Source organism: Anopheles marshallii, chromosome 3 (genome assembly GCF_943734725.1).
Source record: "Anopheles marshallii chromosome 3, idAnoMarsDA_429_01, whole genome shotgun sequence".
In the NCBI taxonomy this organism is placed as follows: Eukaryota; Metazoa; Arthropoda; class Insecta; order Diptera; family Culicidae; genus Anopheles; species Anopheles marshallii.
Window position 1 is genome coordinate 62413882 of NC_071327.1, and position 27518 is coordinate 62441399.

Genomic DNA, 27518 nt, shown 5'->3' on the forward strand with positions numbered 1-27518 from the left:
ACACTTGTCAAATCGCTGCGAGCATCTTCGCATAAGTAGGCTAAGGCGGTTGCCCCCAGTACCAAACAAAGAGCAAAAGAAAGCAAAAGTAGCCGGTAGAAACACCGGGGAATGGAGTTGCCACGTGCAGAAAGCAGGCGTTATTGAATGTATGCAAGAGCTGACGGCGCCATGAGGATGCCAAAGGAAGTTTCCGTATCGTGCGTAACCTATTGATCTAGCGCTTTTGTTCTAGCCACGTGATTGGCTTGATTTTTTTGCTTCAATCTCTTATTGCGTTATCGACATTTCGTGTTTGCCATGGCAAGCGCATTGTATTGGAGTTAGAAAAAAATCACACACTCTTGTTGAGGGAAACTCCATCTTCCATTCCTTATGCAGCATCTTTTCCCTTCTTTCTGTTCATGTTTTGCTTAGGCGGTGGTCTAAGTTGGTTGCGGGCAACTTTGTTGTTGGCAAAATCTATGCATCGAACATTTGTTTCGCCGCACTAGTGATGGGTGTTCTGGAGCGCACCCATGGTTCCCATGGTGACTCCGGTTCCGATTACGGATTCCACTCGTTTTGAATCGTAGAAAACATTGAAATTTCGATTGAAATCTGTAATAAAAAAAAAGTCACTTAAGTCTATTCCGGCAGTTCCATACAATTCCAATGATTCCAGCCGATTCCGACGATTCCATACAATTTCGACGGTACCGAACGATTTTCCGGACGATTTCAATGGGTCTGAACGGTTCCATCGATTCCGGACGATTCCAATCCCAAATAGCATTTTCTGTTTTATCATGGTTTTGACGATGTTGTTACTTCCATGTGCTTAAGTATTATCATCACACATACAGTTCTTGTAGTCCCTAATAAACCCAAAATAAAACTATGTTAAGGCCAAAAGGTTCATCTACAATACGTTGTTAAGACTCTTTTTTAAAACCTTCTCTAGAGTTAACGTTCTAGTTAGTTCTAGGAGAAATTTTACTTTACGTAGAGTACTCGCCTCTCTCATTTGTTCTTGAGAACGGCTAATCCGTAGCTTCAACTCACATTGTATTTCTCATTGATATCAGCATGATACCTTGAAATGTGAAAAGCGCCTCAACTATAATGGAAATAAATGCCGAAATGTGGATGCGAAAATAATCTGTATAAATTAATATATAGAAAATATTTAACCACCTTTTATACGCACTAAAATCGACTCAAAATCGTTTGATTGCATTAAAAATTTATTAAAACCTTAAAACCATTAAAACCAACATTAAAAAGCGTAGGAAATGATCCTTAGGATGGTTTCCAACGATTCCGGGCGATTCCGACGGTTCCAAAAACAAACTCCTACAAAGTTCTTATAAAAACTCATCTCTAAAATTTCAAGTAATTCACTTCACTCCCTAATAAAATCTAATTCCTACGTATTATTCGGAATCAATATGCACATCACTAGAATGAATATCGCCGTTTAAGTCTGGAACAGATTATTTATCGTTGATTGATTGAAAGCAGGTATAGTGTCTAAGTCTCAATTAAATAGTGAGTTTTGGACAACTGTATTCGTTGTACAAAGCTATCCAAATTCCAACCAGTGGGACATTGACTCAAAAATACACAGTCATCTGAATATTCAAGACTTTGATAGGGGCAGGGACTTTGAAGAAGGGCATATAGAAATTTAAGTTGCGGGAAGGGTGGCTTACGCGTGTAGATTTGACCAAAATTTAAAGAATTTGGAAAAGTTTCCGCTGCACCCAAAGTTCGGAGTTGCTTATGACAGCGTGCACCTACAGGACCTACTGAACCTCCGACCTGAACTCGCTGCGCCCACGAGACGGAGTCGCTTATAACAGCGGGCACCTACTGAACCTACTTGTACTTACAGGTCGATCCGAATCTACTCGGGTCGCTACGGAGGGCTCCGACCAGCAAGGGTCGGAATCTATTCCGATATGTTCGCACCCGATTCGGGTCGTGAAATGAATCGTATGACCCATCACTACGTTAAGTAAATTCCGATTAAGTAAATTTTCCACCTTCCCTGATCTTTCATTTCCGGCTGTCTCTGTGCGAAGCTTGAAAAGCAAAACGATCTCATTATCCATACTCCTGTAAATAAACTACCCGTAATAGCTATCGTGATTGTTTTTCTTGTCTAGTCAATTTATGCTCCCAGCACACGCACACAATAAATTACATCTCTCATGCTCAAAAGAATGTCCCGCATGAAAACCATTTGCACACACATGGCCCACGAGTGTTTTTTCCACCAATTTTCCTCCCAGCGTCAGAGGTGAGCGATGCGAGCGGACGATGAGCGTGTGCATGATCGTGAGAGAAGAGAACAGTTGAGTGTGCAATTATTGTAGCCAAGGAAACGACCTCCCGCATTGCGTTGTTATCGGATTCTACGTTGTACCATTAGTTGTACCAGAAGAAAGCAGCGCACAACGTACAATGTGGGTGAGTTGTTCCGTGGCTACCGATTACGATTCGAGGAGTGTGCCCTTCTGATCGTGAAGAAAGGCTGATTCATCGGATCAGCAACCGTTCCGTTTAGTTTACTGTTCGATACTGCTCAGAACTCGTCTCACTGTCGACAGTGAAAGTGGTGCCGTGGTAATAGTTCTTAATTAGAATCAATAACTACAGGAACGAAGCAGGACAAGCGTTCTGCTGAATCGCTGATTTGGCATTAATTCTAGCCGCCTACCGAACAAGTAGCAATGACTGATAACATAATTGCATCATCTGCTGTACAGCTGATAACATCGCAGTAGGCACCGCGATTTATCGGTGACGATTTGTGTACATCGATGCGCCCTTTCGGTGTCCGTATTTAGCAGGCCGTTTTCACTCTTATCAGTTTAAGCTTAGATACAGCGGTGGTTGGTGAAAGGAAGCTTCCCGATAGGTTATTGTGTGGGTCCAGCCGAGAAGTGATCAAACTAACAAAGAAAGAGGGCAGGGATTGAGAACTACCGGGCTGATTCATGTTCTGACAACCTCTCCCCTGTAACAAAAGCCAACCCGATAAGCCCGTTAGAAGCGCTTAACGGGCTGAAGGATAAGCAAACACAAAAGCCTCCGTAGCAATCGCGAGCTAGACGGGCGCAAAAATATGTATCCTCCATACGAATCAATGATGTCACGAGTGTTTGCATGGAGGTTACATATTTTTGCGTCTCGTTCAGCTCGAGTTTGCTACGGGGGCCGTATATGAAGACGCATGCGCCTAGTAACGTTTTGTCCCCGTCGTGGAACGCATTCTGTGTGACAAGTGGAACCTAGTGACGAGTTGTTCGCTTTGCGCAGGGAAAGAAAAGGCAGCAGCATTTAACCGCGGTAAACAAGCGTTGATTAACCGTGTACGTGCAGGGTGGACAGTGTTTGTGACGTCGTGCTCTCCCGCCGGTCGGTTTCATCTCGCGCACTAAATAATAGCGTACTTACTTGAGAACGCGCGAGATCAGTCGCAACAGATCTGCGTTTGTCAAGTGTCTTGATTTGTAATTCGCGCCGGTTGGATGTGAGTGTTGACGCTACAGCCCCCACCCGTAGGTGGTGAACTCGTGAATTGTTATTTGTTTGCCAATTTTCCACTGAACAAGGATATATTACGAACAGTAAACAGATTGAGTGAGAGTTTATGGTTGGTTTGAACACTGAAACATCGGATAAAAGATCGTCACCAAACAGCCACGTGCGTGCAAGCGAGCATTGACGTCAACCAATGGCACCAAGGAATTAAATGTGGAACAGTGCTTAATTTGTTTTTAAGCGCAAGGGTAAGAAAATGATTAAGATACAAAGAAGTTGTAATAAATGAAAAAAAAAACAATCATTTTCTTCAAAAATCCTTCGAGCCGGATTTGAACCAGCGACCTATGGATCACTATTTGCTTGATTGGTTTCATCATTGCCTCTACAGTCCACCGCTCTACCAACTGAGCTATCGAAGGTGATGAGTGACGCGTCGCTAATCAACATACCTGTTCCGGGTTACTTTGTGTTTAACGACAGGAAGACGAGAGTAGGACGATTTTTTTATGTCCTAATTCTATTACAAACAAATGTAAAGATATGAAATCTAATCCTCATTGTGAGCAAAGCTTAAATTTCCAACCCAAATGGAATTACATTCATATAAAACTAGATCATGCTATTGTGCTCATTGAATTCTTATCGAATCAGCGCTATATCTCGTTTTGCAACCATTCCGGCCCCACTGTTGTCGGGTCAAGGTGAAGTGGATTTTTGTTTGGCTGTTTGTTGCGAAGGACCTCATATTACGTACATTACAAATATATTGGTTAATTACCCAATCCAATGTCACCAATGGTGATACTCTTCCGTTGAAATCAATCTGCTAAGAAACGGTGTTGCATTTCAGCTATGCAGCTGTGTCTTACAAACACAATCACATTCATCACTCATTCCAATGCATTGTCAAAGGAATAGGCTCCTCTTATCGCGCTGAGTTCACCTGCTCCTATCAGTTGCGTTAGTAGTCGAAAAATACAATTGAAATAGCGAGTTCCCCTCGCGGAAGCAAGAGAGTCTGATAACGCGTGTGTGTGTGTGTGTGTGTGTGTGTGTGTACACTCGACAAACACCCGAAACCACCGAAAGTTACGATTGTGTTGCGTGCCTTTGACATAACACGACAAGAGCCAGTACACTCTCGGGACACCAAACAAAGTAGACGCTTGCTCTAAATCTTGGGTTGAGGAGGAGTGTTAGCAACAGCACACGCCTGCTGCGAATGCTAGCTCTAATAGTGCGTGCAGTCACATTCTAACCTTGCACCCGTGCTGATCCCGGGAGCACGCGAGGACACCCGGTGCATACCTCTTTTGTTCTAAACGATATCTGTAACCTCTAGTGCCAGTGACTTTTGTTTTTTCCTTTGTACTACGTGTCTTTTAATGTGTTAGTAAGTGTTTCTCGACCCGTTCGCAATTGTTACAGCTTCCATCTAGGCTATCATCTGGATAATCACATGGTTTTGTAACTACTCGTCCCACACAGGTATAAACCGGTAAGCTTACACGGATCAACATGGGTAAAATCGAATGGGCACCATTAAATGTGCCCATGCGGCGACGACTCGAGACTCTATCCACTGCCCTGTGGATGTGGTTAATATTATTCGGTGAGCTGGGAATGCTCATATCATACTTCCTCCTCCTGGTAAGCCTGATCAAAACCTGCGTTGATCCACATGTTGCAAGCTAACCTATGTTTTGTGTTTCCTGTAGATTTATGGTAACCTATTTATTAGAACGCTATGTGTCATCTACGGATATTTCATCTACACGGATCGAAAGATCACAGTGAACGGAGGACGAGGACAGGGGTAAGTAGTGTTCAAACGTTCCGGTTACGGTCCTACGTTACGCGTTGTAATTCATCCAACTGTATTCCGCAGAGTAAAATGGTGGAGAGATCTGTTCTGGTGGAAGCTCTACCAGAGCTACTTCCCGGCGAAACTGCACAAGACGGTCGATCTTGATCCTAACCGGAACTATTTATTTGCCGCCTTTCCTCACGGCGTGCTAGGGTGAGTATGCGCTATATATAGATCCGCATTCATAGTAGAATTGGAAAACATTCTGGAAATGCGCTAAAAGATTCCCGCTTAGCTCCACTGGCGTTATTACGCCGAAAATAATTACTTCCCAAAGCTCAAGATGATTGAGCACTGGGGGCGAGGGTACCCGAAGCGAGCAATCATCTATCGAACGCTGATAAGATACGCGACCTCTCGCGGTTATAGTGAAACTTCTCGCTTCAATTTTCAATGTGGGTCCCAGGCAAAAGGGTCCAAAGTGTCAAGCGGTTGATTTTGTTTACAACCGAAAACGGCCACGATTTGTGGGAGATTTCAATTGCGGAAGATAACGCCACCTTGTATTGCGTGCGTAATTGAACAAATCGTATCGGTGTACTGCCGGGGATTGGAGATTTTATCGATTGGCTTGTTTCTCGGCAGCGATAATCTCAGGTATGACCGGCAAAGATCACGAAACAACAGTGTGCAGACATAGGTTGGTTGGGCGCGAGAAGCTGCCAGCTTACATTTGTAACCCCTGTTTATCAGACCTCTTTTAATTTTAAAGCTCATTTGAATTATGTTCTTGCTTATCAGATACAACCGGCTCTTGTTATTGATTTGCAACAGGAGTGTCAGGAATTCTTCGACGCCGTTCGAATATTGCTAGAGTCATTGCAGTTGCAGCATGTGATAAATTTATTTAATTAGCCCTCGATCGTACGGTATCTAATCCTCACGATTCACAAGAGCTTAAGGAATTAAACATTTGCAGAACGGTTTGCTTGTAAGAACCATTTTTAATTCATGAATGTTTGGCAAATTCCGAGAGGTTCCCCAAGTTTACCATACATTATCAAACTTCATTATCTCAATAGAGCTAAAGTGGCTTAAGATAATGATCTAACCGATTTCAAGTAATCCATACTTCACGGAGGTTTCTAATTACTCTAGGATATAATATCAGTAGATACGAAAGTAAAGTTCCAGATTCTTCTTTACGATCGCATTTCCTCAGGAATGTACTGAACGTCTTTCCAAGAAACTTCCCATCATATTTAGTTCTATTAGTTTAATGTAATTAAGTCTAGTTATACTGATTTTTCCTTAACAATTTCTTCCAGGTTGGGTGCTTTCATCAATTTCGCAACCAATGCGACCGGTTTCCATGAAAAGTTTCCCAAAATTCGTTCCCGTCCAGTGACGTTGAACTTCCACTTCGTAATACCCTTCTTCCGGGAGATATTGCTAAGCTGGGGCCTTGTGTCCGCTAACCCGAACAGCATTCTGAGTCTGCTGAAGGCATCGAACAAACCGGACGACCCGTTAAATGCAGACGGCTACACCTCAAACGCAGTGACAATTGTTGTGGGTGGTGCAGCCGAATCCTTGCACTGCCGCCCGAACAACTACACACTCGTGTTGCGCAAGCGGAAGGGATTCTGTAAGCTCGCTATCAAGGCTGGTACGCCGATCGTGCCGGTCATGACGTTCGGTGAGGTGGATCTGTTCGACCAGCCACCGAACCCACCCGGTTCGAGGCTGCGCCGGTTCCAAGAGTTCGTCAAAAATACGACCGGTATCGCACCGGCCGCGTTCGTTGGACGTGGGTTCTTCCAGTACAGCTACGGATTGATTCCTCGTCGGAAGCCCCTGAATACAGTCGGTAAGTTGAAGTTTAAGACATCAGTACAACTGTACAACACTCGCTAATGTGTAACGGATTTTGTTTTTAGTCGGTGCTCCTATGGAGGTAACGCAGATAGACGACCCTACGAACGAGCAGGTAAACGAGGTGCACGAACGATTCTGCCGCGAGTTGGATAATTTGTTCGAAACTAATAAATCACGCTTCATCGCTGATCACAAGAATGTGAAGCTTGTGCTGGAATAAAACTAAAAACCAGACAAAACCACGGTTCCCATTGGATCTTACACAGCGTGACGTGTATGCTAGATATGGGATACTGTGTGACTATCACAATCCCGCGTTGCAACATCTTACGCAGGGGCTCGTGAATATTGTAGTTTAATGGCAACACATAGGACGATCCCACCAGCGAGCTGAGCTCGTTTGCCATTCGGAAAGCAAGGATTGAGACTGCAAGACAAACCGTAACTCTTCGATACCTAAGAACCAATCTGGCACACAGTTTGTGGTGATATTGCTGTCCAGTTTGGGAGTCAATTACTAGCGCATAAGTAAACACTAGGCGAACTGGGTGTGTTAGCATTTAGATATTCTAGGTTTAATTGTATCCTTTATTGGGGTGTTTTTTTGTTTTTGTTATATGTTTCCGTTCTGGGATGTATTGTTGGGTGAAAAAAGGGTTTTCTTCGTTTTTTTTTCTGAGCATGATTAGGATAGCATACTAAGCCGAACTAGCGCCAAATCTATCCACATTAGTTTGTTTTCCTCCATTGTTGCCATATGTGTAGTTGCATGTGACGGTGAAGAAGAAATGATTGTAAAAATAAATTTCAATGTGAACCATAATTTGTGTCAAGTGTTTTCCTCCCTGTAATTGTAAACTTATTTCATAAATATTCTTGTAAGTATATTATTACGTGGTTGATGACTATCAAAAACGATTGAGAAAGTGAACATTTCACCCCTGACTATATATGAACTGAACAAAATAGCACTTTACCTATAATTTCTGCGTTCTGATAAGGACTGCACAAGGACTGCTTTCTGCACATGATAAGGACTCTTTTCAAGGAACTAGAGCTGTACGTAAAAGTATCAAGCGTCCCGAAAGAACAGTGTAGAACAGTAAGAAACAATGCCAGAACTCATTTACGCCTTCGAGCTATCAACCTTGTCCAAAGCATTGGTCACTGATTAACTTGTTTACAAAGACAGTGTAAGTATGGTCAGTCCTGTGACTGTGATGTGGAGGTACCCCAAACGGCAATTGAATTGAACCAACAGAATCTGTCTAGTGTATGGTAAATATTATGCATTTATTAAACGCTTGTTTTCGGTTTCAGTAGCTGGAGCGTGGATAAGATCGTCGACGATAGCTGGTCGAGATGACCCACGGTCACGTGGCGGTAGCACAGACCGCCGATAGCTGCGATCGAGGCAAACGAAGCGCCATACAATACGCGTGTGAGAATCTGCAACAAAGAAGCACATGCAGAAACCATTATCAGTTAAATACGATTGCATGCATTTCCAATGGATGGTAGCGTTTTGGCATGATATGTGCATGGGCAGGCTATTTACAATTGGTGCAATTAATGATCGCTTGCCAATATTTGGCTTGTTTCGACGTTCGAAATGGAAGCGATGCCTTGGCCACTCATCAATCTCATTAGAGCTGCAAACAAATTGGCGCAATGTTGTGCACAAACATACCTTGTCTTGCCAGGCACGGTTGGCAATACACTTGCTGTAGCGCATGTGCGAGAAGGATACGGAGTTGTACAGCGGGACCCAGGTATTCGGCATCAACCAGAACAGCAGCTCGTCCAGCTTCTTGCGGAAAAGGTACGAACGTTTGGTGACCAAATCTCGCATCTGAAACGGAAAGAAACCCAGAACGGTAAATACATACACAACACCAAGCTGAATGGACACGCGCCTACGCATACCTCAATGTAATTGTACATCGCCAAGTCACAGATGGCATGGGCATCCTCCCAGCGCCTCTCACTGAACTCTGGCAAGACACGCGTCAGATCTGAACCGTACTTGTTGAACAGTTCCGTCAGTACGCTGCAATCCTCAAAGCCCGCATTCATGCCCTGCCCATAGAACGGTACCATCGCATGTGCTGCGTCACCAATGATGAGCGCCTTCGCACCGACGTGGTACGGGTTACACTTGATCATCACGAGCGATTGTGGTTTCGTCTTGAAGAAATCCTTTATCAGCCGCTCGCGTCCGATCAGTTCGATCGCGTCCGGGAAGTACTGGCGGAAGAACTCGAGCAGCCGCTCCTGATCGGTAATACTGTGGAAATGTGTGAACGGCATGAACAGTGTCACGGTCCAGGTGCGGTCCTGGTTGGGAAGTGCAATCATCATAAACTGTCCCCGGGGCCAGATGTGCAGATAGTTGTGCGGCATGGCGAACTCTCCATCCGCCTTTGGCGGAATGCAAAGTTCCAGGTAGCCGTGCTCAATGTATGTCTGGCTGTAGTCGTAGCGGGGCCGTTTGACGATTTCCTTCCGGACGGCACTGTACGCACCGTCGCAACCAACGATCAGATCCGCCTTAGCGCTCTTGACCTCTTTCGTTTGCGGACTGCAAGTGAAGACAGGTGGAAAAGATTCAATTAGTCTAATCAAGGTAACGAATGGTGCAGTTCGAGTGGAAGGAATTCTGAAGTATAAAAAAAAACCTTTTTATTAATCCACACTGGGGTGGCATTTCCAACTACTTCAAGATACCACATACTTGCATGTGATGAGTCAGAGGAAAAACTCAAACTGATGAAAGGACTCTTGAAGATAACGAAATCCCTTTGAATGAATTTACAACTATCTGAAACAACCAGGGGGAGAGGGGAGTTTACAACCCACGAAAGTATCTACTGTGCACGGGACAATTCTCAATAGGGTTTCTTGCAATCATCTAAGCAGATAAGAACCGTCTGCATGTGTCCGGTTAACAATGAATGAAAGACAATTCACCATCCACAAATATGAGGAGAGAGATTAGATTGCTTTCTTCTAACGCTAAATATCGAGACATCTTCAGGCACGATCTTGATGCGTTACAAATGATTCCAGATAAAGGCATTCAAATGGAAGCACGCCATCATGGGGGGTCCAAAAAGTCTCCAATCACCAGTTTGGCACAACACGTGAGCATATTAAATACATCCGTTAAAAAATCATCTTCTACGCATTCGGAAACTGTCTCCTAATGGTACGAATTGTTCCTTTCTTTAAAACAATCATCAAATTGGAACGTTCTAGAAATGGCCAAGAATTCCTTCAGGGTACAATGTCTGCAGGTTACATGTTTGCTACTTACTCAACCATAGACAGATTGCCTTCGTCCAAATTGGCGCTGACCAGTTTGTGGTTAAAATGCATGTGAATGTTCGGGTATTTCTCGGCCGCTGTAAGCAAATAGAAGAGGTAAAGAAACCTTAGAACTGTGCCCTACCGATGGAAACCGATAGTTTCCGACACTTGTAACATGATACCCTGCCTCGTCGGGCAGTAACATGCCGGCTATACATCGTACCGTTTAGCAACACCTCGTTCAGATGCTTGCGGCCAACGGAATAAATGCACTGGTTGGTGTTTGCATCGTACGGTACGATTTTCCGGTTGCCGTGAATGTCGTGTAGCATCCGTCCCGACATCGGTATACCGTGTTCCAGCAGGGCTTCCTCAAGCCCAACTTCGGCTAGCGCGCGCCGACCACGGGCCGACAGGGCCAGATTGATACTCCGCCCGATTACTAATTCTGCCGTGCGTATATCTGTAAAGAATCCCCCCCCCCCAAAAAAAAAGGTTATTTTTAATTATGTTTCATTGGAGAACCATACAAAATGGTGTGTACTTTGCAAATGCTTACCTTCGCGGTATTCGTACAGATTCACCTCGTGCCCCTTCTTACCCAAATGCAATGCCAACAGTGAGCCAACCTATTAAAGGGACAAAAGAAGAATAAAATATCATAGTTGCTACACTGTTACGGTGTTCCATTAGCTTGCCCAACGTTTTTTTTATTGTGTCCCAAAAAAGCACACAAATATTGACCACGGTCAGTGTGACGGAAATCGATCGCATTATGTTGCGAAATAGGCAAGATTACTTCCAGAACGACTTTGCCGCCAAAAAAAATCGTCGTTTTTGATAAGGCTCCGACAACGAACGGTATTTAATTGCAATAAAAACACAAAAGTTCTACAACGCACAAGGAAGTCAAGAAGATAACAAAGATGCTAGAATTCATTCATGCTACAAGTTAAAGACAAATGAGTTATTAATTTAAAAAAAACATTTCTAAATTTAAAATTCAATTCGACACACCGCTTGGTATCGAAAAAACAGGCAATACTCACCAATCCGCCACCGACGATGGCCACGTCCAGTGGCTGATGCTGCATACCATTGGTATTGGTACGCTTGTACTTGTCACTAGTGGTCACCATTATGCGATTATAACGTTAAACTTCACACAAATAAGCTACACGAAAACAATTGTTCCTGCAATGGACGATCACTGGACGACAGACAGCTGCGGGCTTGACTGGGACGCATATAATAAATAGTAGGCACACCTACACTACACGTGGCACCGTTGTGGTAAGCGGTACCAATCCGAAGAACCAGCACGGTCAAGCGCCCGAATGGAATTGAACCCAGCGCCGTATCAAACCGGACAGAAAAAGCCTCGCCCAGTCTCGATCGTCCTGCTGCCGTATCCTCCTTCTACCTTCACGCTGCTGTGCAACCTTCGGTGGTCTATCTCTTTCCTACTGTTTCTCTGCAAGCATTCTCTGGAATCACTCCTCTGCTGCTGGTTCTGCTTCAATGCGTCTCACGTTCCTGCTGCCGGCGCAAAAGCTTAGTAGAACAGGGTGGGGGAGGGCTGCAGGGCACGTTATCACGTTTCCAATAGTTTTGGCCGCTGGTGTATTAGTGCTTGCCGCTAATACGACGTCAAACGCTATTTCTAGTGGTAACAACAGCTTCGTAAGAGCCGCGAAGAAAATTCCATTCCCTGCCAAAGCCCATGAGGAAGATAACTTTTTTGTGTCCCGAGGAAAAAGTAGTGATAACATCACGATTCTGTACGTTTTTTGCTTGATTACTGTTGGCGAAGGAAGTTAATTAAACCGAAATTTACCCACTACAGAACAAAAACACGTAGTTCGTCGCTCTAACTACCATGTAGAGTTGTTTTTTGCCCGGTTACACGAAGGTTCTAATTTTGCGTGTATATATTTTTTTAATGAAGCAGATTCATGGCTGATTGGTTACGGTGTTATCATGGTGGAAATTTGTTTTCTTTTTTAATTTGAAAAATGCTCAATGCATAATTTGGATGATTAGAATGGTTTGTGTAGTTTAATGATTGATGGACATAATAAAAAAAAACACACACACTAACCACAATATTCCCTAATGCCAACAAAGAAAAACACCAGAAAGTTCCAACGGACACGTTGTTTGGTTAAGTTTCCTTTCGTTATAAATAAAACGCTTAGCAAGATCTTAGTGAGGATTATATGGAGACATCGCTACTAAGAGTAGCACTCCAATAAATGGCCAATTGACTGTATGTATTGCCACTGATGCCATGTGCTACCGCCGTTTATCATCCAACAAGTACCCCGCCAACTATTGTCACGTAGATACTTTGCTGGAGAGCGTAATCTGTTAGTTGAAATGGTTTAACGCTATGTTTGTTTTGATGTAAACGACGGTAGATTCCACGAATAGTGAGAGATACGTACATAGATACGCTTTCTTCGGATAATAAGATCTCGAAGACTCTCCTGCAACTATCCAGGCATTATACAGTGGCAATGATCATCACCCGCCAGACCCGACGTGATGCAGACAAATCTTGAGTGAGATCGTGCTTATCACAATGGCTAGTGGGACGTTTGTAAGGGCTGACTCATAGGAGCACCAAAACCGTTTTGCTTATCAGTATGGTGCTGTCGCTCGGAACATTGGTGATCAATCCGGAAAGATTAACCACGGATCGCTGAACCTACTCGAGATCACGATCCATAGAGCGAAGCGACGTGCCGTTGTTGATTCATAGCGATTGGTCTTATCGCCGATACGCATCGCCGTATGTGACATCGGTCAGGTTTTTGCATCTTTTTTTCGGCAAATATTCGAAAGGTTTTGAGAAAATATTTAAGCAGCATTGTTACGGGGAGGACTGTTCAAACCGATGTAATGGAAGGATGAGCTGGAGAGAATTGATTCAAAGATAATTATAACTCTTAAAGAGACGAATAACTCGAATAAGGACCAACCTCTCTATGGACCACCAAACATTTATCACATAGCACCGTTGCGTTACTGCTATTGTGTGCATTACGCAAAACAATTCTTCCCTGTGATGTATGTAACTTGCTTTGAAAATAGGCCAGATTCAACTTCATTAGGTTTGTTGTTGAGTCTTGCCAACATTACCTGATGTGATGGAAAGCCTTGGACAAGTTAACGATTGGTTCAAGTTAAACGTCGATTACAAGATTGACCACGCTACTAACACAAACAACACCACCACACGCTATCAAAACAAAGCTTGCAACCTCTTTACGTCAGTGCAGGTCTCCGACAACGGACCTCCAAAACAGGTGAAATGGATTTTCGGCTTCGCCAAGAACACAATCGACACTTTCTTCGTAGAGAAACTGACTCCGTCCAGATGCCAGCTGCTGTGTATTATTACATTTTCAACATCCCACGTTTGAAGTTGAACATCATCAGACCATCAACGCATTTTCCTTTCCTTCACACCGGTCTGTCCGTCTCTTCTCGGCGGGTCTCACTTCCCACTTTCCTGCTTAGGCAACCAGAGCGGAAGCAGTGCTCGATTCGTACTTCCAGTTCGGTGGCAGGACTGCCTTGATCTTGTAGTACCGGGCCAGGCGGTGAATGCGCGACTCGATCAGAATCAGGCGGAACTTGCTGTCGATGTCCTTACGGTTACGCTCCAAATGCTTGCGGATCGATACGGCCTTCTTGATCAGGAAGTACAGATCTTCCGGAATGTCGGGCTTCAGGCCAACGGCTTTCATGATACGCAGCACCTACAACAACAAACCATTGCACATTAATATGCATCGTTCTGTAGCACCCAAATCCAACACAAATACGACCGACGGCACTTGCCGGCCGGAAGCCAAACTAACCTTGTTGCCATTGACGAAGCGCACTTGAGCGACACCGTGCGAATCCCGCAGAATGATGCCGATCTGCGACGGAGTCATGCCCTTCTTGCCGAGCTTCTTGATCTGCTCCTTGACATCTTCGGCGTTCAATTTCAGCCACGACGGCACGGAACGACGGTATGGTAGCGCGGATTTGGAAATACCCTTACCAGGAGCGTGCATACGACCCATTTTTCGATATTTTTATTCGTGCTTTCGCACCGCGTGTTTAGTTCACCGAGACTTTGACAAAAAGAAAGATGGAGGAAGACGTCAACTTATGACACGGCACGGTTCCCGCACAAAGGGCGGCCCATCGGGACATCACTCGCGACAGTAGTACTGTCAAACAGAGTGTGTCAACAGGTTTTGTTTTCTTGCACGAACTTTTGTGAATTTATTATTGAAGGCGATTCCGGCAGTTATTTGTTTTATTAAAATATTTTGCAACTCTGTTATGTACTAAGTTCGTAATAAGCATCGGTAAAGAGTGTCAACGATACGTTGGCGATTTTTTAAAACGAACAATGCAAATCATTAGTTCGCATTCCCACAGCTAGAGGGCCTTCGAATAAAAAGGCCTTTTCGACGGCGCGTGAATAATTCAATTTGGTTTTTATTTGTTTTTTGTTCCATTTGCAATTTAATACTTTATATAGGCATTGGGAGCAATTATCCATCTAATGCACAATGAGCAGACATCAGCAGATGTTTTAAAATCATACAATACGTTGCACAATTATTCGACAGTTGAATGCACAATTCCTTCGCGGAAAAGGAAAAACAAAACGAAGAAGTTCAAATTTGTGTTTCCACGCATGATCACAAAAATTGTCAGGAAAAGTAAAAACACAGCAAAACAATCGCCCCATCGCTTTGCATTGTCCTCGATTCCTTGAATAATAAACAAGTTCATTTGCGGGAAAGCCCTAAATTTGATTAGATTCGATCGGATTAAACACGTGCTGCGGGTGAAGATGGAGTCAGTGGGGTGGGTCTACAACCGTCCAGCGGAACCACGTCGCTGGTCGTAAATGTGCAACCCAGCCACAAACGCTTCGCTCACTGTTGGAGCACATTCCAGGGTACAAGATACGCACGTCTCCAAACGGTAATGAAAGGACGAACATTTATCTACACGTTAACGCAGGCGAATAATTAACTTTTGCATGATTCCACCGCACTCGCATGCCACAGTGTCTCTCCATAGCATGCCCAATAGTGATTCGTCCGGTGGTATATACTCCCCTCTTCCACAGACGACACTGACCGATTCTGAGAGTGAAGAAGAGCTATTGCGACGTACCACAATAACAGTTCGCCGAATATCGGAACGCACGTTTGGCGGAAGTACCAGGGGTAGGAGCGGTGGTGTTGTGACGGCGATCATGATGAACGGTATGAAGGGGCGACCGGTGGCGGAGATTCGCTCAGCTACAGGAACCGAAAATGGTGGTGCTGCCCTGTACAACGGTGGTTATCCACCGAGCCCGAGCGATGTGGAGGATGCAAGTGGCGTCTTTCACGCGGACAATGTGGCCATTCTGCACGAGGCCGGTACGATACCGGATCACAAAATGTCCTTCCCGAGGAAATGTTGCTTCGTGGCATCTCTGGTCATTTGTTTCCTCGCGGTGATAGTGTTTCTTTGGATTATTCCGTGTTCGGATGAGCTGTCCTGTCCTGCACGGTAAGTTATTCGGGCGCAATGTTTCGCCTTCTTCCGATTATTCATGCCTCGTAAACTTGCTCTTCCAGCGCGGAACGGGTTAAAACGCAAAACTGGATACGTAACTACGAGAAAATCGAACTGAAAGGTGTGATCAACGTTGTCGAGGGTGTACACGGCAAGAGCAAGAACCTGGTCTTCATGTACCGGGGCGATAAGCTGTTCCCAGAGTTTGACGAATCGTACAGAAGACGGAATGGGATCATTTCACTGGTCGGTAGCTCCGGCAAGGTCGCTTGGTACGATCAGATGATAAACGAACCGAAGAGCATCGATTGCACCTTGCTAGATGCGGATCGGAGCGGTGCCCCAGACTGTCTGGTGCTGGATGAGTACGGCCAGCTAGAGTGTATCGATCCACTGTCCGGGGAGTGGCTGTGGCACGCGGAAGGATACAACAAGCGAAGCAACAGCGGCAAACAGAACGACATGCTCGACTTCCCGCTCCTAATACCGGACGTCGACGGGGACGGAGTGTACGATCTACTGTTCGTGACGAGTTCCAGCGAGACCAAGCACAACCGTTTGGTGATGATATCTGGCCGGAAGGGCATCACAATCGGGGATTCATACGCCGTTAAAGAGTGTCTGTACGTCCACAAGCTCATGCTGGACGAGGAACTAAACGTAAAGTTTAACTGCGTCAAGGAAAAGTCTGAACAGCAGAAAGCCAAGTCACTACCGGAGCTGTACAAGCTCATACATCGTAAAGCACTCGATATGCGTGTGGTTCGCCGAATGCCCACCGATCTGCCCCAGCACAAATTCTTCGGCCAAAGGCGCAACACCGAGAAACAGCGCACGATAACAAATGTCGGTGGCAAGCAGCTCGTGGTGGAGAATCGTGGCAAATGTCCGGAGAATTGTTCCACCTCGGTGCTGCTGACGGAAGAGTCAACCGGCGAGTTGCTGTGGAACGTATCCGGCCGTCAGCTGTACGGCATGCAGCCGGTGCGATTAAGCTTCTCCAATTTCGGTGCCGATAACCGCTCCACCATGTACGGGTTCGTGATTAAGTTTTGGGAGTGGAGCCAGCGTGATCCGGACAATCGGAGCTCACGGTTCAAGCGCACGCTGTTCGGTGCGCGGGATGACGACAGCAAGCAGCGCTTCATCCACCAGCAGCCCTGGATAGGACCGCCCGGGCTGGACGCCATCTCGAAAACGTCCTCGTCAGCACGGGGCCAAAATCAATCGGCGTCCTCCCCGGCCCGACCGTCCGGAGTGTTCCGCACGCGTATGCGCTACCTCAAGGAAACGATCAAGCTGATCGTGTTCAACTCGAGCTACATCAAGATCGAAAACACGAGCCAAAGCAATGTGATCCAGTTTTGCCGCGAGACGATCAACGGCGATCCGGCGGATCCGGTGCTCTGTCAGCCGGATTTGAACTATCAGGAAAACTCGCTACTAATCGCCGATCTGGACGACGATGGTTCGCAGGAGCTGGTGTCGTATTATTCGACCTTCGTCAAAACCGCCACCAACGATGCAGACGGGATGGGAGCTGGTGTGGGCGTTGGACCGGGCGCGACCATGAAGTTGAAGACGTTCGTCCAGCTGTTGCGGCTCGAATCGGAGCTACCGAAACTGTACACACCGTCTGCCGGTCAGGAGTCGGATGGTGTCAAGCATCGTTAAAGATGAAGCGACCATCCAAACTGAAGCAAGCCCACATTCCAAAAAAAACTTGTGATTTTGTGATCTCATACCAACCTCGTTCCACTAGCTTTATGTTACATCAATGTCGTTCGTTTTCTTTTTTTCTCCTCATAGGATGTCACTGTGCACTAGGCTAGTAAATGAAAGCAGATATTCACACTCGACCAGCTTAATAACAGTAAAGATAGGATAAGCAGAACAAGTCCAACAAGCGATAATGATAGCAATTTGGTGAGATTGGTGAGCAATGCAGGGTGCGAGTGGCCAATACGGGTGTTGAGGTGGCAATAAGCCAATAGAAGAAAACAGTTTCCCACTCCAGTTTCTCGAGTAACTGTGTCCCTCCTTCTCTCTCCTTCTCTTATACGAGTAGTGATTATTCCTGCTGCACTGTTTGCACCGAACCGTGTCCTTGTATACATGCACACTACCATGCGCACGCTTGTATTTTTAGTATACACAAAACATGCAATCAAACGAAATGACAAAGTACTCCGTTGCAGAGTGGAGAGATTGAGGTTAGAAAACGTAACGGTTGAATATAAATCCATATGGACCTAATGTTGAATAGAAATGTGAAACAAATGTCTAGCAGTAAGTAATTCGACCTATTTGATTTGTCCCATCGGGACACAAGATTAAGAAAGAAACTACGAAGCATTGGTGCATTAAACCCCTTGGAGGCTCTGGGCGGAATGATAACATCCTTAACGGGCTGCCCGATAACATCCTTGTCGGGCTGCCCGATAACATCCTTGTCGGGCTGCCCGATAACATCCTTGTCGGGCTGCCCGATAACATCCTTGTCGGGCTGCCGGATAACATCCTTGTCGGGCTGCCCGATAACATCCTTGTCGGGCTGCCCGATAACATCCTTGTCGGGCTGCCCGATAACATCCTTGTCGGGCTGCCCGATAACATCCTTGTCGGGCTGCCCGATAACATCCTTGTCGGGCTGCCCGATAACATCCTTGTCGGGCTGCCCGATAACATCCTTGTCGGGCTGCCCGATAACATCCTTGTCGGGCTGCCCGATAACATCCTTGTCGGGCTGCCCGATAACATCCTTGTCGGGCTGCCCGATAACATCCTTGTCGGGCTGCCCGATAACATCCTTGTCGGTCTGCCCGATAATGACGAACCTACAATGACGAACTCTACGAGCTGTACGACGAGGTCTCTGTAGAATACAGCGGATTAGACTCGCCAGGCTCTGGGGTGGGCTGGTCACGTCATGAAAATGACACCGAACAAGCCAGCCCACAAAATCCTTTTAGGTCGTCCACATGGAAAGAGATGGTGTGATGGCGTCCGTTAGAAAGCCCGTGACCGTGAGCAGCCCAAGACCACCAAGCGGTTGTAGCGCCGGATAAGTAAGTAATGGCGAAAACCCATTTTAAACACTTCCCTTAGACGTCACTCGCTTCGAATCTGTTGGTATCACAGTCGAAATTGTTTACGACAAAGCAAGTTCACGGATTCCCGTCGTCCAGAGGCGGATTTTTCTATAAGCGGACTGAGCGTTAAAGTTAACTTGAGCTAACATTCCAAGAGCTGCTCAATATAGTATAATAGTTCGTTTTTGTTTCGTGAACAGTATTTTTGCCATCCACCCACCACTTCCACCTGTACATACATTTCAGGAGCGGTACGGAGTAGCTCCAAATTTTTTCCCACCGCTTGAAGTTCCGAGATTCTTAAATCCGCCTCTGTCGTCGTCAACCAGCTTCCCTAGAATTAAGCGGGGCAGATAATTCGTGGAATACCAAGCGAACGTTTTGTTTACTGCTTTGAACGTGGAAGATGTTCTAAGCATGGTCGCTTCAAGTATAGCCACTAGCAGACAATGAGCGTACTGGAAACCCCCAAAACAAATCTGTCTGTCCCCAAAACCACCGAGGCAGAAACAGAGAGTTTAAACACAGTGGAACAATGATTCCACATGGAACGACATATTTTGTTCACATGTGACAGAACAAATGGTAGACTTTACTGTCCACGTTTTCGTTCCTATCGTAAACTCGTGTGGCACGCGTGACGAAAAGGGGCCCACCAGCACAAAACCAGCTCCGCTTTGAATGTTTTGAAGAAACAAAAAATAACTGGCGGTTATTTGTTTGGTTCTTGCGCAGCTATTTTCATTACAGAAGCTCGTTCATTCGCTCGATGTTTTGGACGATCGTTATTTGGGATGGGTTTTTGATAAGCCATGCGGTCATCGAGAAATGGCAGACCGTTGTTAAACACGGTCGCTGTTTCCAGCTGACATAAGGCGAAAGCACGATCGTTGCCGCATTGTCCCGGAAGGTGCAGATCTTGCGATGCACTCGCATGTCTGATGAGCCATGCAGAGCGCAACGGCAATCAGCCGGGGGTTATTAAACAGGAAAATCATTACGTACGAAACGTTCGAAGATGCTTTACGTCCAAGGATGCTTTCCCGGCGTTTTTGTGAGCCTGCGCGGGTTTTATGTCCATCCGACGATGTCCATCGGGTGGTTTTGTTTTTCATCTGTGGCTATTAAACGTTATCACTGTTTTGCGGTAGCAGCCTTTGGTGTCGCGAGACTTGTAACGTGTTTCCGCCGTCGCTGGAAACTCCAAACCGTTCCCATCTGTCTTCAGATCACACACTCACCTACTCACACCCATGAGAATGAGCCCGCGAGACAACTGAGCAGAATCTTCTCACCGTGCTGGCAGAATATGGCTTATCAGTTGGTGAGTTTGGCGGGGAGCAACCATCGTCGTTGACTACAAGGTTTGGATGTCTGCTGACGTACGTTTGCTGGATGGAGTGTCCATGCCCGCCCCGGCGCGCGCCTCGTACGATGGTAACCATGCGCTCGAGTTGAATGCTACCAACTCATACACGTTCGATTGTTTTTGATTCGATCTCGTTCCTTTACACTCCGCCATCTACCTCTCGCCATGTTCTTGTCCACGGCTACAGCATCCATTGCTTGGCTGTTTTAGGATTGTCTAGAGCTGTTTGCCGAGAATTTTCCCTTCCCCCACTGGTCATGCCGTGTGCGATCTTCATCGAACGAAATAGGTCCACCAAGCATCATCTATGTAGGAGCGTGAAATGAATGGTAACAAAAAAGTTAAACAAATAGGTTTACGAGTTTTGCAAACTTGATGATCAAGAGTACGATTGCACTCATTGCACGGGCCTTATAAATATAAGATCCAACGGGTAAGCGATCTCACTAAGCTATAGATAACCAAACAGACCACACTGCAGTTCCTTGATTTGCTAATAGTGAACTTAAGTTAACAATTTACCAAAAAAATCGTACCGGGAATATCTGTGATTCATAGTACTAAATGGCGACCTTCAACGATAGCAAGCAGGGTGTGAGCCGAATGTAAGTACGGAAGCGAAGTGCAAAGAAAGTGGAAAACAGGGTTTGCCAACGGAATATTTCTCTGCGTTGGCACCAGAAGCTGTGCGGAATGTGAAGTGATGGTTGAGATAATTGAACTGCTTCGCACGTTTGCCTACCCGAGCAGAGTGTCTCCTCCAGGGTCTTGAAATTTAAAGCAGGTCGGCCAAGACCTTGCAAAACAATTGTGGCGATGCACTTTCGTCCGGTTTGGTTGCGTCTCTATCAATCATCTCGGCTACCCGTGCATCAGAAAGCCATTAAACAAGCGACCCAGTGATGTGCCACAGTGTCCGATTCACGCTCAATTTACTCCGGACCGCAATTGCATTGAACCGAAGGGAGTGTCTGTGAACGAGCAGTACAATCACCAACGCCCGACCACGAACAGCATGCCCCAATCATGGTCATTTGCTCGGTTACTAGGTAGTAATTGTAGGAGCACAAATTACATTACACCACCGGGTGAAGGGCTTGGTGACATGCAATTGTGCCTTGTATGAAACAGTGTCGCAGAGAGTCTAAAGACTACTCGGGGGAGAATTGAAGATATGAGCGAAGTCTCTTGATAGGGAACATAAGGATTCGTTGCTTCCTGCAAGAGAACACTTTTCACTATGTGAGATGTTATTTTCTCTAACATAAACTGTAAATAAAGCAATCCCACCCGCAAAACCACTATTGGAGGTTGAAGTCTTTCTCACCTTCTTAGTCTCTGGAACAGTCAGTTGCCGAGGCACCAGAATAGAAAAATGGCGCACTACAATCACGGTGAGACAATCACCAAAATTAATGCTGTAAGAAATTACAGCAAATGGTCATACAAATCCAATACAATACAATAAATGGATTTTGCATTTCGTTGTAGAAGTTCTCGATCGTTCAATCCAACATCTTGTCTCCGGTCGCTTGGTATAGCAATCGTTGAAAACAAACCAATTAATTGCATCACTTTGTTTTGCTTCCTGATCGCAGTCCTTGTTTTGCTCGCGATCATCATCACACGAAGCATTCTCCTGGTGACCCCCTGGTTAGATGAATGTTTACCGAACGAAGCCTCTCGGGGTGTCGGTTTGCTATGAGATTGATTACTGATCTTTCGAAGCCATAATATTATTTTACCTCTTCAACACCAAACCAAACACACAAACCACCCCGATCACGTGTGCGGTGTGGTTGCGATCACTGCATATCCTTACAGCGATTTTTTGAAGTGATTTTTAACTTTAACCTTGACCCGCTTCAGGACGATAGCAAATGTGTGGACGAGCGTATTTTTCTAATGCCCGTCCTTATCATTGGGTTCAGCTGAATCGTTGCTGATCGCGTGACGGGTTCATCTTGCACAATAACATGTTATTTTGATCATCCTCAAGACACTCCCTAACCCTTCGCCTTTGCACCACCAAGAACCAGCGAGTTGTTGTGCTCTAGTTGCAAAAAAAACAAAAACTGGGACATTCTAGTGTGGAGTAAACCAGTTGTAACGTTTTTTTTTTCCCTCCATTGAGTTGATTTCCGCCTCTGTTGTTGAATAAATAACGCAACGCATTTGCTAGCCGCGATTGAAGGTGATCGGCACGGGAGACAAAGAATCGAGCAAACTTCTCCAGCCATCGCGGCTTTGGTACAAAACAAAGAGTATTAAAATTCGCAACTATTAAATATACCACTGGACGATCCGATTTACCGCCACAGGCACAGGTGAACGGATTCCTTAACATAAAACTCGTTCAAGCGGAACGGATCAACACGGCGGAGCGAACAAAACAACTGTACCATGCGTGACATTTGCTGTTGCGCGCGTGCCACCAAGAATTCCATCGGTACATCTCTGCCAACAGAGTTGTAAAGCAAACTTCGGCCCAACGCCGCTTGTTTTTGAGCTGCACCCATCGAAACGCATCGTGCTCCCCTTTTGGAAGGGATCCTGTCCGGTCGCTTACTGGCCGCAACAACAACACCATTACTTAAGAGCGTCATCAGCTTTTCATAATTACCCTTAGCCTCCCGGTTCCTGCCGCGGTGCTCAATCACCCCGCTGCTTTCTACCGCTACAATCTGCGCAAACATTTCACTCGCACACCGCCACCAACGGCACACACCCGCCCAAATACAATCCATGCGTCTGTCACGCGAAAACATGCGCCCATCGGCATCGTGCGGTGATGGAGGTTTTATGCTATCACCCGGCGACGCGTACCGCCACTAGCGTTCGAGGTGCGACAGTGCACGGTTCAGTAGCAGGAAGCACACGGGCCACACGACTCTTGTTCGGTTGTCGGTCCTTCAGTTCCTTTACGGTTTGCACAGCTAATGCGATTCACAGCGCGCATTTGTTCAGTTTTGCTCAGTTTCACGTAGTTGGCGGTGTTGATTTAAAGGTGGTTGCAGAGTGTCCACTATTAGAATAGACTTTAAAAGGCTCTATCAAACCTGCAAAATAAAAACAGACAGGAAAGTGATTAAAGTTTCACGTTCGTTAACGAAGCGTACCAGACAAACTGTTGCGAAAATGAGCAAATTTACTTACCTTCAAAATGGCAACGTACCGAACGGTGTTGCGAACGGTGCTGCTGCACCACACACGAACGGTCATCATCACCAAAATGGACATTCGAACGGTAACCGGAATGGTACCGTCTCGTTGCCGGCTGCCGAAGCTTACCAGCAAAAGGGAGCAACGAGCGGTCCCTTCCATATGCCACGCACAGAGCACGCTGGGTAAGTTTGGGGGTGTTCTATGGTCTGCTTTAGGTCACTTCACAAATGGCTTCCGTCGGTAACCGGAACCGACCGGTACCGGCTGGTGTGGTGCGGTATTCAGAGGCACAGGGAAGATGATCCGATACGGGTTTGGTCATGGAAAACATGCAAGTGCAGACATGGTGAAATTGGACGTAGTTCCTTCTCGAGATTGTTGCACCATCACAAGTGATCGATATGGACAGTGGGGGCCTTTAACGACTTCGTCTATACTCGTGTAGTGCTTAATGAATCTTTCAAGAAGAGTCATTTATATGAATCTTTAGCGAGGAGTCTTTCAAATCAAGAGTTGACACTGAACAGATTCACGAATCATCAGAGCATGTTGTGGATCGATTCTTTGGAGGGCCTAAGCGACATGATGAACAAGCTCGTTGGAGGACGTTCTTCTTCTTTATCGGCACAACAACCTCAAGAAGTCCTAGAGGCCTGCCATTTATTTACCCGTAGCTGGATAGTCAAGTTCTGCGTACGGGGGATTGGTCCGGATGGGATTCTGGTCCGGTCCGTTCGTGTGAAGACCGGCGCCGCTACCATTATGCCACCGAGCCACTCCGTTGGAGGTCATTAATATTGGCAATTTTCATGAATCTTTGGAATAGAGATTACATTCAGAATCATGAATCTGAATCAGATTTACCCAACAATCGCCAATGCAGCTTGGTTAGAGCTTAATACACTCAAAGAACAGAGGAGAACAGTTCGTCTATTTGTCCAACTAGTAGACATACGATCAATGCTGTATCAAATGTCTCCAACAAGATTACCACACTGGCGGACTTTCTAATCTTGTCAGAACTTCGCCCATTTCCAACATAAAATTGTTATTACCCACGTTTCTAGACCAAGAGTCAAGTCAGGTCACCGTCTAAACCTTCAATTTTTCGATTTCTAAGCGATTTTTTTTCCCATGAACCGCCGCTGCCATGAAATTATCAGCACGGGATTCACGCCACCAACACCACGCAGCAGCAGCATAATGCGACATTCGCAAATACATGATCATCGTGGCAGGTTTCGAATTGATTCGTCGTCCACCCTTATCAGCTGTCATCGAGAATGTTCGTGTTTTTCCAACGGAATAACAGTCCCGCGCAGCCTCTCTAAACTCATGTTTGGCATATTTCTGTACCGCCACACCGTGCGATGCAGTGGCCGCAGACAATGGTGTTCGGAGTTGGGTGGCGCTGCTGCTCCGTTTGTTGCCGATTGACTACACAGCTTGTGTTGACGATCGTGCCCCCACGAACCGTTCAGCAGGGTCATCGCTAGGCGCGTTGACGTCCACTGACGGCGGGTGCCCGGGGGGAAGCTGTTCGAGCACGCTGATAACGCTGAGCAGCGGTGCAGCGTAATTTGTTAGCCCAGCCTTCAAACGGCAGGTGATTAGTTGGTTTCTTCTTCGCACGCTAGACCTTGCCTTGCACAACTTTCTTTTTTTTGCGAAACTTTCAGAACGCAGTTCTTGGAGTGAAAGGTTTAACATATCGCGTTGATTGCTTCACTGCTATCCTTTCGAAGCTGAAGACGGCAAACGATCATCAGCAAGGTCCCTACGGCCCTGCAATTTGTTCGTGCCTGCACGTCACCTTCCATATGTCTATTACAGACGCACTGGACAGCGAGACACCGTAACGTTAATAGTTTTCCTTTCGCTTTTCTCACCCCTCCCCATAGGTACACCTACGACACGCTGCAGGAAATCGCAAATTATCTCCTGGCGCGCACGGAACTCCGCCCGAAGGTTGGAATCATTTGTGGGTCCGGGTTGGGTACGCTGGCGGATCAGCTGACCGATGTGGACAGCTTCGACTACGAGACGATCCCACACTTTCCCGTCTCTACCGTGGCCGGCCATGTCGGGCGGCTTGTGTTCGGTTATCTGGCCGGTGTACCAGTCATGTGCATGCAGGGCCGTTTCCATCACTACGAAGGATATCCGCTCGCAAAGGTAAGCATCAGCATTAGCGCAAGGATCGGACGAAACCTAACCGATTGCCATTCTCTCTCCATGCCAGTGTTCCATGCCCGTGCGTGTAATGCATCTGATCGGTTGCACACATCTGATCGCGACCAATGCGGCCGGTGGTGCCAATCCCAAGTACCACGTGGGTGACATCATGCTCATCAAGGATCACATCAATCTGATGGGTTTCGCCGGCAACAATCCGCTGCAGGGTCCAAACGATGAACGCTTTGGACCACGGTTCTTCGGCATGGCCAACACGTACGATCCGAAACTCATCCAGACGGCGAAAGTGATCGGCCGTCAGATTGGGATCGAGAATGAGCTGCGCGAGGGTGTCTACACCTGTCTCGGTGGACCCAACTTCGAAACGGTCGCCGAGGTGAAGATGCTGGCCATGCTCGGTGTCGATGCGATCGGTATGTCGACGGTGCACGAGATCATCACGGCACGGCACTGCGGCATGACGTGCCTTGCCTTCAGCCTCATCACCAACATGTGCACGATGAGCTACGAGGAGGAGGAAGAGCACTGTCACGACAGTATTGTGGGTGTCGGTAAGAACCGGGAGAAGACACTGGGCGAGTTTGTTAGCCGCATTGTCAAGCATATTCACTACGAAACGAAGAAGTAAGAGTTTTAGGTCGAGGAGTGCTGAAGCATCAAAGAGAGCAAGTGCAATGTCGGGCAAAAAACAAACCAGACAACAATGATCGTAATGTAGCTTTTTGGCACATAAAGTAGCTGTAAGCGTCAATTTTAATTAGGTAAAACAATTAACGATTTAGCGCTAGGTAGGGTTAACGTGAACGTAATATAGTTAAATATATATCTCCCAACAACCTTAAGACTAGGAAGAAAAGGAAGAAATTATAAAGTTTCTGCCACGGAAAAGGTAATTCCTTACAAGTTGCACCGACGATATACAATAATCTGTGAGTAATGCGTAAACAATAAACAATTTTTTAAAAACAACCGCCATCAACATCAATTTAATTAAAGTTGCAAAAGAAACAATCTTCATTTAACTAGAAAGCACATAAAACATAATGCTAGTGCATTCCGGTCTCGAGCCAATTGACACGCTGGGGCAACGCTAACTCAATTGCAGCACCACTGTGACCCACAGCGCGTTGACAATGACCCCGGCAATGAGGGGACACCAAAAAAAAAAGCAACCTCAAAGCGCATCACAAACCGTTTTATCTTGCCCCGCTCTGTAGCCATTCCATTGAAACCATTTACGCATGATAGCAGCTGATTTTCCGCCAACCGCTCGCTGATCGTTGCACTGTGATCATATCATCATCACCGTCGGAAGCAATTGTTTCTGATGATGCCCATTGAATTGGGCAGTTTACACAGCACTGTCGGAAAAGGATGAAAAGGAAGCGTATGAATGAAACATTGGACTCAGGTTGCTTTACGTAAAAAAAACACGGAGGTTAATAAAAACGAAGCAACATGAAAAAAAAACCGGGGAAGAGGTTGTATGAAGTTCCATAAACTTTTCCATCCGATTATGGCAAACTATGCAGCGTGCTATAAATAAGGTTTGGCGCTATAACATAATTATTGCATGCTTCGATGC

At 46.0% G+C, this 27518-nt stretch overlaps 5 protein-coding genes and 1 non-coding gene across 6 annotated transcripts; 3 read left to right on the plus strand and 3 right to left on the minus strand.

Moving 5' to 3' along the window:
• Positions 1 to 3848: 3848 nt before the first annotated feature.
• Trnay-gua (transfer RNA tyrosine (anticodon GUA)) lies at positions 3849 to 3953 on the minus strand. The gene is made up of 2 exons: positions 3917 to 3953; positions 3849 to 3884 (listed from the first exon to the last, which is right to left on the minus strand). It is a non-coding gene; the product is annotated as a tRNA-Tyr (tRNA).
• Positions 3954 to 5052: 1099 nt separating this feature from the next.
• On the plus strand, positions 5053 to 7439 carry LOC128716197 (2-acylglycerol O-acyltransferase 2-like). Its single transcript, XM_053811116.1, has 5 exons — positions 5053 to 5184; positions 5253 to 5350; positions 5423 to 5554; positions 6670 to 7211; positions 7282 to 7439. Exons 1-5 carry the CDS (start codon positions 5053 to 5055, stop codon positions 7437 to 7439), a joined length of 1062 nt encoding a protein of 353 aa, XP_053667091.1.
• A 1076-nt stretch (positions 7440 to 8515) lies between these two features.
• On the minus strand, positions 8516 to 11667 carry LOC128715041 (kynurenine 3-monooxygenase). Its single transcript, XM_053809922.1, has 7 exons — positions 11578 to 11667; positions 11088 to 11157; positions 10752 to 10991; positions 10536 to 10623; positions 9146 to 9800; positions 8910 to 9071; positions 8516 to 8668 (listed from the first exon to the last, which is right to left on the minus strand). Exons 1-7 carry the CDS (start codon positions 11665 to 11667, stop codon positions 8516 to 8518), a joined length of 1458 nt encoding a protein of 485 aa, XP_053665897.1.
• A 2382-nt stretch (positions 11668 to 14049) lies between these two features.
• Positions 14050 to 14656, minus strand: LOC128715150 (40S ribosomal protein S13). The gene is made up of 2 exons (XM_053810031.1): positions 14398 to 14656; positions 14050 to 14295 (listed from the first exon to the last, which is right to left on the minus strand). Exons 1-2 carry the CDS (start codon positions 14605 to 14607, stop codon positions 14050 to 14052), a joined length of 456 nt encoding a protein of 151 aa, XP_053666006.1. The 5' UTR covers positions 14608 to 14656.
• A 970-nt stretch (positions 14657 to 15626) lies between these two features.
• On the plus strand, positions 15627 to 17785 carry LOC128714730 (uncharacterized). The gene is made up of 2 exons (XM_053809610.1): positions 15627 to 16105; positions 16174 to 17785. The coding sequence occupies exons 1-2, from the start codon at positions 15627 to 15629 to the stop codon at positions 17783 to 17785; spliced, it is 2091 nt and encodes a 696-aa protein (XP_053665585.1).
• Positions 17786 to 23710: 5925 nt separating this feature from the next.
• Positions 23711 to 26561, plus strand: LOC128711048 (purine nucleoside phosphorylase). The gene is made up of 3 exons (XM_053805914.1): positions 23711 to 23919; positions 25639 to 25912; positions 25980 to 26561. The coding sequence occupies exons 1-3, from the start codon at positions 23711 to 23713 to the stop codon at positions 26559 to 26561; spliced, it is 1065 nt and encodes a 354-aa protein (XP_053661889.1).
• The last annotated feature ends 957 nt before the right edge of the window (positions 26562 to 27518 follow it).

Coding starts and splice junctions, on each gene's coding strand:
- LOC128714730 (XM_053809610.1), top strand. CDS start 15,627: ATGCCCAATAGTGATTCGTCCGGTGGTATATACTCCCCTCTTCCACAG. Junction 16,106..16,173: donor GAGCTGTCCTGTCCTGCACG/GTAAGTTATTCG, acceptor TTGCTCTTCCAG/CGCGGAACGGGTTAAAACGC.
- LOC128711048 (XM_053805914.1), top strand. CDS start 23,711: ATGAGCAAATTTACTTACCTTCAAAATGGCAACGTACCGAACGGTGTT. Junction 23,920..25,638: donor CCACGCACAGAGCACGCTGG/GTAAGTTTGGGG, acceptor CCCTCCCCATAG/GTACACCTACGACACGCTGC. Junction 25,913..25,979: donor AAGGATATCCGCTCGCAAAG/GTAAGCATCAGC, acceptor TCTCCATGCCAG/TGTTCCATGCCCGTGCGTGT.
- LOC128716197 (XM_053811116.1), top strand. CDS start 5,053: ATGGGTAAAATCGAATGGGCACCATTAAATGTGCCCATGCGGCGACGA. Junction 5,185..5,252: donor TATCATACTTCCTCCTCCTG/GTAAGCCTGATC, acceptor TGTTTCCTGTAG/ATTTATGGTAACCTATTTAT. Junction 5,351..5,422: donor AACGGAGGACGAGGACAGGG/GTAAGTAGTGTT, acceptor TGTATTCCGCAG/AGTAAAATGGTGGAGAGATC.
- LOC128715150 (XM_053810031.1), bottom strand. CDS start 14,607: ATGGGTCGTATGCACGCTCCTGGTAAGGGTATTTCCAAATCCGCGCTA. Junction 14,296..14,397: donor GCTTCGTCAATGGCAACAAG/GTTAGTTTGGCT, acceptor TTGTTGTTGTAG/GTGCTGCGTATCATGAAAGC.
- LOC128715041 (XM_053809922.1), bottom strand. CDS start 11,667: ATGGTGACCACTAGTGACAAGTACAAGCGTACCAATACCAATGGTATG. Junction 10,992..11,087: donor TCTGTACGAATACCGCGAAG/GTAAGCATTTGC, acceptor GATTCTTTACAG/ATATACGCACGGCAGAATTA. Junction 9,072..9,145: donor CGATGTACAATTACATTGAG/GTATGCGTAGGC, acceptor TTTCCGTTTCAG/ATGCGAGATTTGGTCACCAA.